Source organism: Arachis ipaensis, chromosome B9 (genome assembly GCF_059453495.1).
Source record: "Arachis ipaensis isolate K30076 ecotype BB chromosome B9, ASM5945349v1, whole genome shotgun sequence".
Taxonomy (NCBI): Eukaryota; Viridiplantae; Streptophyta; class Magnoliopsida; order Fabales; family Fabaceae; genus Arachis; species Arachis ipaensis.
In genome coordinates this window covers 48,775,344-48,785,840 of record NC_142444.1, presented here as the reverse complement: position 1 = coordinate 48,785,840, position 10,497 = coordinate 48,775,344, and the positions used below count along the sequence as shown (strand labels likewise).

The following is a 10,497-nucleotide window of genomic DNA, read 5'->3' as shown; positions in this document are numbered from 1 at the left end:
TGATTAATATGATATAAATTGATTAGGTGTCATGCTTGCAATAATAAGTAGTTAGGTGTCACAAGCATCCTTTTTTCTATCTTCATTTTGTTCAGTCACTTGGGAAAAGAATTAAGAGATATGCTGATGATAATATATGATGATGATTAAGGTTGTGTAACATGAAATGCTATTGATGATGATTAAGGTTGTATAATATGAAATGCTATTGTTTAATGTGATTCCATGTTTCTTTTCTTTTTTTTTTCTTCTTTCGGTCAATAATAATAATAATAATAATAATAATAATAATAATAATAATAATAATAATAATAATAATAATAAGGTTAAATATGTATGAGTTACTAACATAAATAATATTAGTAACTTAGGAATTAAAAGATATTTGACAAAACATTAGCAACTCTAAGCTCATCAAGAAATACCAATAATTAATTTTTATCGATAAAAATCGGACTTGATAATAATATTAATATTATTATCTAAGTTCCATTATAATTAGAGCAAGTAAAATAAATAAATAAGATAATAATAAAATTATATTACCATCTATTTTACTTCGGGGTTCGAAATCGACTCATCATAAAAAAACTAATCGCTCCAAAATATTATTTTAAAAAAAAACTTGCGTTAATGCAAAAATTAGAGTTGTTACATCCTACCCCCTAAAATAAAATTTTGCTCTCAAATTTTCTTTACCTGTAAACAAATGCGAGTAATCGGTCCTTATCTTATCTTCTAGTTCTCAAGTGTGTTGTGTTTCCTTATCTCGTCTTAACTTACATATAGCAGTTAAAGAAATAAAAGAATGCAACGCACCGAAATCGTAAAGTGCAGTTAAGAAGCGAGTCGTGACACAACAATGACCTTGGGTCTGGGAGTCTGAGTACGAGCATCTTCAGCAGTAATTGTAAATACTCTTACTGGCTGGTGCAATTTAGCTACTCCTTGTACCGACTTTTCTGGACAATTGCTTGCTATATGCCCCGCTTCACCACAATTATAACAGACCCTCATTCCAAAATAACAAGGCCTACCGGTGTGATTCCTTCCACATTACCTACATATCGGACCCTCTTGACTCTGCTAAGGTTGCTTACCAGTGTCCTGTCTTGACCTATTTCCATTTCCAGCAGTATAGCGCGTAGTGATAAATCCCATTTTTAGGGTTTACCTTGTATGGATTTTGAGGGTTTTATCAATGTCCTTTCACACTTATTCATAAAAAATACATGGTTTTGTGTTTTCTTCCCGATTTTGCTTCATGGATGAAAACATGCCTCTTCAGAGTTTATAGGGCAAGGATGGCATAAAAGAGAGGAAGGAAGCATGCATAAATGGAAGGAGCATAGAAATTGGAGCTTTAGAGCTTAAGCAGCGACGCGTACGCGTGCCTTACGCATACGCGTGCATTCGTGCTACTAGGATCGGCGCGAAGAACCCAAAGCTAGAAGCCGGCGCATTCGCATGGCTGAGCCAAAACCTCATGGACGCGCACGCGTGCTATACTCATACGCGTCGGTGCTGGCACGTGATTTTTAAGTGAAATCGTGCTTGGCGAATTCACAGAGGTTGTGGGCCCAATCTGAACCAACTTCGGTGCCAAAACACTTAAGAGGACCAAGGGATGAGGGGATTCTCATTCATTCACACATTTAGATATTTTTCTAGTTAGTTTTTGGAAGTTACATTTTGTAGAGAGAGAAACGCTAGCTTCTCTCTAGGGTTTTGCTTCTCAATTTGGAATTCTCTTGGATCCATTGGTGAGATCTATTGTCAATTCAATTCTACATTGCTTCAAGTTACTTGTGGATCTTAGATTTGGATTTTGTTACTTTGATTTTCATTAATGCTTGAGGAATTTTATGTTCATTGTTGCCAATTGTTTGATTGTTGTTAATCTCTTGTTGTGGATATCTTTGATTTCAAGTTCATTCTCAATTTTACAATGTCTTTCATCCTTGCTCTCCAAGTGTTTGAGAAAATGCCAGCTTTAGCTATGGAGTAGACTTTTCATTCTTAGCTTGGGGGTTGAGATATTGGAGATACTTGAATTATCAATGTCTTTTGTTGATTATCAATTGCAGATTGCTAATTGGTTTGAATGTCACTAAAGCTAGACTTCCCTAGGGTTAGACTAGGACTTGTGAACTCAAATTGATTACTTTCACTTGACTTTTCTTCATAGTAATAACTAATTATGGTCACAATTGATGGAGATGATGATGATAGGAAGTCCAATTCTCACTCCTAGCCAAGGCTTTTATATTGCTTGATTGTCATTCACACTATTAGCTTGTTCCTTTCTTGCATTAAACTCCAAAACACTAATACAGCTTCTAACCAATGATGTGAATCTTGGAGCACTCCTAGGGAGAATGACTCGGGACTAATACTCTCGGTTATTGATTTTGGATTGTGGTGACACAATTTCTTTGTTTGATGTGGAATTGCGTGTTGGTTTAGAATATACTCACGATTGGATTTATTGATAAATTCTACACCGGCATAAAATCTCTCATCACGTAGGAGAGTTTCTAACTTGTTGGTTCTCTCGCATAGGTACTCCTGGTACCTTAGAATCAACCTTCCTCTGTACCGCATGCCTATGAAAATTATTAAAGTTCCGTGGCGGTAAGCTCGGATGATCCATCCTTGACACTGCCATCTTATGTTCACAGTCTTCCATCAGTTGACTCTTATTGAAAAGCTCTGCGAAATTCCGTATTTCCAGTGGGACCAATGAATGCATAAGCTCATCGCGAACTCCTCCTTCGTACTTCAAACACTTCCATTCCTCAAAATTATCTGGGTTTCAGTAATAGATCTTAGAGAATCGGCACAAATCCTCAAATTTTTTAGTATATTCTGCCACTGACATATTCCCTTGTGTCAACTACATCAGTTCCATTTCTTTAGCATCACGAACAGATCTAGGAAAATATTTTTTGTAAAATTCTTCCTTAAAAGTATCACAGTCAATCTCTTCCACCTCCTACCTTAACAAGCATTGTACTCCATGCCACCAATGTTCAGCTTCTCCCTCTAGCATATAGGTTGCAAACTCAACGTGTTGTCTTTCTGGTACATGTTGCGCACGCAATGACTTCTCAAAACCATGGAACCAGTTGTCAACTTCAGTTGCAACAAATGTCCCCTTAAAATTGGGCAGATTTACCTTCAGAAAGGTTGCCAATGTCACAGGGTTATCGTGGTTTCCAGCGCTTTCATTATCATTACCGTCTCCACCACGCTCACCATTGCGTCCTCTATTACGATCTTCATTCCTCTCTCATAAACGGTCAATTGCTCGTGTTGTAGTAGTTGCCTGATAAAACCCAATTTTGTGGTTTATCTTATGTTGAATTTAGGGAATTTTATTATCTTTTCTCACAATTATTCAATGAAATAGCATAGTTTTGTGAATTTCTCCTAATTTGTGTTTAAGAGTAAAAACATGCTTTTTAGGCCTTTAAATTGCTAATTTTAATTCACTTTAATTCAAATCGATACCCTGATATGTTTGTTAAGTGATTTCTGGATTAGAAAGCAAAGATTGGATTGAAGGAATGAAGAAAAAGTATGCAAAAATGGAGAATTCATGAAGAAATGAGGATTTGCTGAACTGAAGGCCACGCACACGCATCAGCCAAGTGTACGCGTGAGAAGGAGATTTCGCCAGCGACGCACACGCGTCATCCACACGCACGTTTGAGGAGGAGTTTTGCAGTGCGACGCGTACGCATGACCATGCGTACGCGTGACAAGCTGCACGTGACTTCACTAAAGGCAAAACGTTGGGGCAATTTCTGAGCTCAAGGAGGCCCAAATCCAACTCATTTCTAATGCTTTTGAACCTAAGGATGGCAAGAGAATGGGGGGGGGGAGCAATTAGTTTTAGGTTAGTGTCATGTAGGCTAGTTTCCTAGGAAGAGAAGCTCCCTCTTCTCTCTAGAATTAGGGTTCTTAGGTTAATTGCATCTTAGATCTAGGGTTAATTTCTTCTTTTCATCTTGTTTTTTTTACATTTTCATGCTCTAGTAGTTTAATTCCCTAGATTCTTCTTATTAATTTCCTTTATTTTGCCTCTTTTTATGTTGATGAACTCTTGTTGGATTTGGATTTTCATTTAATGTAATTTATGTTTTATGTTCCTTTATGGTTAATTGAGTTGTTGTTATTGTTTTCTTGCATCGGGTAGTTATTAGTTTTTATATTTCTTGCAATTTAATATGCTTTCCCTTTATGCCTTCCAAGTGTTTGACAAAATGCTTGGTTGGATGTTAGAGTAGGTTTTTTAGCATTCTTGGCTTGGAAAGAGAAATTGGGCAATCTTGAGTCATTAATACCCAATTTAAATTGGTGATCTAAAGTTGTTAGTTAATATTATTTTCATTGACTTTAATCTCTTGCTAATTCAATTAGTGAGTTGATTAGGACTTTTAGATTGGGATTAACTAGTCTTATTTTACTTTCTCCCTGTGTTGAAGATAATATTATACCTTCTTCCGATGTTGGAGATGACGAAATAGGATAAATTCTTGTTAATTATTATTATGATTAGTGACTAGGATAGAAAGTCTATATTCTCAATCCTTGCCATGAATGTCTATCTTTATTATTTGCTTTCTTTTGTTGTTTGCTTCACTTTTCTTGTCATTTATTTTCTTACCCTTTTACCAAATCAAACCCCCCTTGCATCTTCATAACCAATAATTGAGTACTTCATTGCAATTTCTTGTGAGATGACCCGAGGTTTAAATACTTCGGTTAATTTTCATTGGGGTTTGTACTTGTGACAACCAAAAATATTTAAAATTTGATGTGAGGATCGATTATCGGTTTAGGCTATGCTCACAATGAAATTATTTTGCTAAATTTTGAACCGGTAAAAATCTGTCTTATCAAATTTTTGGCGCCGTTACTGGAGAATTACAATGGTGTTATATTATTGGCTATTGTATATATATGAATATTGTGAATATATTTGCCTTTTTCTTGTTTGTTAATTTTTGTTAGGTTTAGAACTTTGTTGCTTGTTTTTGTTATCTTTTGTTTTTATTTGCCACCATGAATTCTCATTCTTTTGGTTATGAGTGTGGTTACAACTATGTTGTAGGAGTTGGAAATTACAATGACAACATACATCAAGGATGGAACAATCAAGGATGGGAGGAGCCTCAAAGATTTGATCACCCTTCTTGGCAACAACCTTCCCAAATGTGCTATGGGCAAGAGTCATTCCATGATGCATAACAATCCAATGGATATGGTGGACTCCCTTGTGATTATCAATATCCACCACCATATGCCTATGAACCCCTCCACAATATAGCCCTCAACTATAATACTCACAAGCCTCATACCACCAAACACCTCCATATGACCCCAATCCATATCCACCATACCAACCACCTTATGAGCTATATAAACCATATGTAGAACCACCCCAATTCCACCACCAATACCCTCAAGAACCACCACCTCCATACCATTACCAATAAGAACATAGTTTTGAACCACCTCGCATGTATAAGAGCTTTCAACCACAAGAGGAATACCCCTTTCCACCACAACCTTCTATGGAAGAACACCCATATCCATCAATCCAAGAGCAATATGATCCTACCTATGTTAATCAAGTGGAACAAGAGCCAATGGATCGGCTTCAAGTAATATCCGCCGAAAGGAGCAAAAAGATGCCCAAAGGATGAACGAAGCTATCGAGGCTAACATTTCCAAAATTAAAGCCAACTTGAACTTATGGGATTCAAACCATAGACAAAGCATCTCCACGGATGAATGTGAGAAATCAACCGAAGAGTGGAGCATGAAGGTGATTTTAGAATCCCAACATGAGGACATCGAGATGGGGGATGTCTTGCAACAAGTGGAGGAGGAAGAGATTGTTGAAGAAGAAGAAATGGTTGAAGACCTATGTGAAGTTGAACAAGAGATGGAAGAAGTTGAGCAAGCAACCTCCACCATTGAAGATGATTCTACACCAACTAATGTGTCTTTTGGAATTGATGAACCTCCCTCATTGTGTTATAGAATTGATGACAAGTAGGACCATGCACAACCTCTGACACATGGTTTAAGCAATGAGGGATGTATAGAAGAAGTTGGTGAACAAAGAATTAATATTGAAGATGCTTGCCAAGAGGTGGAGGTAATCAAGGAAGAGCACAAGGGAATGACACTTGCAAAACCATTGGAGACATCCCTTCCTAAGTCACCATCCAACACAACATTCAAGTGGGTAAAATTCTTATCTCTAAGCTTTACTTTCCCACTTGAATATGGTTTGATTGAAACGGATGGTCAACTTAGAGCTCTTTGTGGATTGAAGAGTAAGAGAGAGTTGTGTAGTAGTTGGCAATTTGATGTTAGGCTCATTAAGGTTGACCCTTGAGGCATAGGTTCCATGGTTGGAAGAGTACCAAATTGTATGGGTCTAGGAGGAAAATTTGGTGCCCCAAGGAGAATTCTATGTGCCTACCACCCGGATGGAACAATGATGATCAATTAGAAGATGGGTATGAAAATAAGATATGGGATCCTGGATCACGACATGAAGACCAATCTTGGGAGCTCATATCTTGTGAAGAGCTTCACCTAAGCTTGGTGAATTCGGTTGGAAATTCTGACAACCGTTTGAGGAGCAAGCATTCTTGGAAGTTCAAGGATGAATACAAACATAACCCACCTTGACAAGGAGCCTCCCAATTGTCCAACTTAAGGACAATAAAAAAAGTGCTAGGTGGGAGACACCCCACCATGGTAAACTCTTTCCACTCTCTTGTATATATAATCAATGAATGAATTGAGCTGCCATTGTTAGGTAGGTTTCTTTGCATATTGTTGTTTTAGTATTTTGGTTGTTAGTTTGTTTGATTAGATGTATGTGTTATATTGTAAGATAGTTGTTTTGAATTGCATTTTGCTTGAAGTGCAAGTTTTGTTTGTTTGTCTTTGAAAATTTTTCAAAACCAAAAAGATTTTCATTAAATTTGAACTTTAGTTGGTTTAGAGTGTAAATAGGCTAAGAGAGTGCCCTGTTTCTATTTTATGCTTTAAAATTAAAAAAAAAAAAAGAGGGTCGCCCCACGCGCAAGCGTGGGAGACGCGTACACATCACTAGTCTTTCTCGCACACCCATGCGTGAGCTTGATCGACGCGTACGTGCTGAAAGGCTGATGTGGGACTCCTGATACAAAAACCAGAGAGTTGCACTGGAGTGGTGCTGCGTTTGTGTTGGGAGCACAGTTTCGCTCCATGTGTACGCGTAGATGACACGTACGCATCACCTGTCTCTTCTCCTGCATTCCATGTGTACGCATAGTTGAGGCTTACGCGTCACTTTCCCTTTTTGCTTCTCGCGCATGCGCATCACGTATGCGTACGCGTCGCGTCCACGCCTCAGCTGCCCTATTTTTGTTACTTTCTTTTTCTCTCCTTCTTCTTTCCTTCTTCTTCCTTCTTCTTCTTTCTACTTTTTCTTCTTCCTTCTTCTCTTCTCTTCTCACATTTCTCATCTTTTATTTCTTACTTCTCTTTATTTCTTCTTCGCCCTTTTATTCAATTTTCACTTCTTATTTTTCTCATCTTTCATTTTTTTTTGTTTATTGCAACAAGAAAATAAGCTTTCTGCCATGCTTTAAAAGCGTGTCGAAAAGTGCAAAAAAGCGTGCCGATAGCTTTTCGCCATGCTTTTTGAGCTTTCGGCACGCTTTTAAAAGGGTCACATCTGCCAGCGTGCCGGTTGCTCTATCACCACGCTTTTGTGGATCTATTGGCACGCTTTTTTTCTTGGCATGCTTTCATTTCTTGCCACGCTTTTAAGCATGGCCATAGGTCTTAACCTATAGGTATGCTTAAAAAGCGTACCGAAAAGTGCACATACCACCACGCTTTTAAAACGTCCCAGAATGTTTGCTTTGGGTACTCTTTAAAAACGTGCCGATAGAGAAAGATATGGCTACACTTTTTACAGCATGGCGATAGCCAGTTATACGGCCACACTTTAAAAGCGTGGCAATAGCCTTATAAAATTTAAAAAAAAATCTTTTTTCTTATTTTAACCTGCAAAATATAAATTTTTAATCCCTTTTTATTACCAAACCTACAAATATAGTATGCAATTTTTAGTACAACATAAATCAAACAATAATTAGTTACATAATTTTTGCGATAATTGTTTTATACATTAAAAAACTAATACTCAAATACAAAAAAAATCTCAAGTTCGAATTCAAAAACTAAAAATTAAAAAAAATACAGAAACAATACAATTTAAGCTTAGTCTCATTACAATTAGCAGCAAGCTTTTCAACTTCATCCAGAATCCTACAAAATGATTCAATTATACTGCATAAATATAAGCTCAGTCTCATTAATTACGAGTAAATTTTCCAACACAAGCTCCTGAGCTAATGAGCATTCACTTAAACAAGGAGAGAACAGAGATATAGTTCTTTGTTCATCTTTTAATGCATGCATATATACATTCATTTTCTACTTGAAACCAATTCTGGAACAAGAAAGATGATCATTCCCATTCAATAAAGTGAATTTACTTGCCGAGCATACTAGAGAGTAATTTAATATCAGAAAAAGGAGATCAACCAGTATACATCAAATAATAAATGTATTAAAAGCAGTTCGTAAACTAATGTGACCAAAAGGATATATATCAAGTTTGAAAAAAAGTGTTAAAGACATACTTGGCAAAGTCCTCTGGCTTCTTGCTAAGACCAAAAGGAGTTTGGTCTCATAACCATAGCTACATCTACAAATATCAAAGAAAATTTAAGCAAAACAAGTCAAAGTTTCACAATGTTTGTGATTCAAAGGGGACTAGCTAGAGAAGAATCCACATACTCTCCGGGCACTTCTCCAGTCAAGTATGGTGGGATCTTGGATCGGTCCAAGAGACCCTCTGGCAAGAAGATTCTTCTGTCAGGACCTGTCACCAAATGGAAGCAATGATCAAAAACTAGTTTCCTACCTTGAATTGTACAACTAGAGTATATAAAAAAAACTGTTAGTTCATTACAAGAACTTAATTAGGAATAATTAGGAGATTATAGGCTATAGCAATAAGTTACCCTCCTCTTACTGCTAAGTCAAACTTTGTTAGTTCCTTCTCTTCCTTTCTCTGTTACCATATTTCAACAAATTACATTGTCAAAAGAACACAACCATGTCTATACTCTATGGACTTGTTAGCTACTTTAGTTTTCTCAGTTTATTTGCATATTCTATACCGAATTTCTGCTAAAAGAAAGGATGTGAAGATAGGAGCAACCACTTACCATACCACTTGGCAAGTTCATTGGCAGGAGTGACAGCAGCAGCAACTTTCTTTGGAGAAGGAGGTGGTGCTGCCTTCTTCTTACCAAAGAGAGCCACAGTCTCGAAGGTGGCAAGGCTAGAAGCTGATGGTGCTGACCATGCTACACCACTCAACTTGATGGGGTTTCCAAGCATCTCTAACACCCTAATTGAACCCATGTTCTAACCTCAATATCTTCTGGACCTCTTTTGGCAGATGTGTGATCTGAGTCTTATCAAAATGTACTAGCATGACTTGGTTTGTCCGCTCATAAATGTGTGCTAAAGGGAGATATGATATATAACTGAAAATAAAAAGGAATCCAGAGCAAGAACATTTAGAATATTTTATGAGCCAAAATATGACAATAACTACTGTACAATATGACATAGGCATTCAAAATGAACTCACACATCAGAAGGGCCAAATTTTTCATCCATAGTGGTCCCAGCAACATTTGCAATGAAGTTTGCATGGGTCAAGACAGCCTCCTGAAGAGAATTCGTTTAGCAGAAAGATAAATGAAGAATGTTCTATAAAGTGACCATTACCAAGGAAAGCATTTCATACACACAACATCTACCATAAACAAAAAATAGTAATTTGGCAAGAACCTACTCACCTTTGGGGTTCCAGTTGTACTACTTGTATAGCAAATAGTTGCAACATCATCAGGTTTTGGTGGGCTAAAGGGCTGAAGATTACTGCTTCCCTACATCCAAGGCAGAAAAAGGTAAGTGGTAACAAGTACTTAGCAATGAAATCATAAATGATGCTTCTTGAATAAATAAAATTATAAATCATTAGCAACTACAGATGGTGGTAAGAAACTACAATTACCATGTTAGTGCAAAAAAAAAAAAATAGTAAAACGAAATATTTTTTGTTTCTTTTATAAAATAGAAAATAATAAAAAGAAAAGGATTGTGTGGTGGGTAGGTAAATTAAAAGAGAGAAAGCAAGACCAGAACATAAGTGACACTTCCTAATTACTCCATAGAAGCAAATAGTAGACGATGAAGTATTAACTCTAGATAATCATATTCTTGGACCCAAAAAAAAAAGTTACCTGATTTAGTAGATTTGAATATGTTACAACCTGAACTCCAGTTGATGATGGAAGTGATGGAATATGACCATCGATGCCTCCAACTACCTGC

At 36.8% G+C, this 10,497-nt stretch overlaps 1 protein-coding gene across 1 annotated transcript; it reads right to left on the bottom strand.

Moving 5' to 3' along the window:
- Nucleotides 1–8,185: 8,185 nt before the first annotated feature.
- Nucleotides 8,186–9,825, bottom strand: LOC148544584 (chlorophyll a-b binding protein CP26, chloroplastic-like). The gene is made up of 5 exons (XM_088500082.1): nucleotides 9,749–9,825; nucleotides 9,318–9,641; nucleotides 8,884–8,968; nucleotides 8,727–8,785; nucleotides 8,186–8,349 (listed from the first exon to the last, which is right to left on the bottom strand). Exons 2-5 carry the CDS (start codon nucleotides 9,514–9,516, stop codon nucleotides 8,255–8,257), a joined length of 438 nt encoding a protein of 145 aa, XP_088356208.1. The 5' UTR covers nucleotides 9,517–9,641; nucleotides 9,749–9,825; the 3' UTR covers nucleotides 8,186–8,254.
- Between the last annotated feature and the right edge of the window lie 672 nt (nucleotides 9,826–10,497).

Bases quoted from the DNA above. Each gene is read 5' to 3' on its own strand.
- LOC148544584 (XM_088500082.1), bottom strand. From the start codon at position 9,516: ATGGGTTCAATTAGGGTGTTAGAGATGCTTGGAAACCCCATCAAGTTG. The intron at 8,786-8,883 runs GTATGTGGATTC...TTGTAGATGTAG, and splicing joins ACTGGAGAAGTGCCCGGAGA to CTATGGTTATGAGACCAAAC. The intron at 8,350-8,726 runs GTATGTCTTTAA...ATCATTTTGTAG, and splicing joins AAGCCAGAGGACTTTGCCAA to GATTCTGGATGAAGTTGAAA.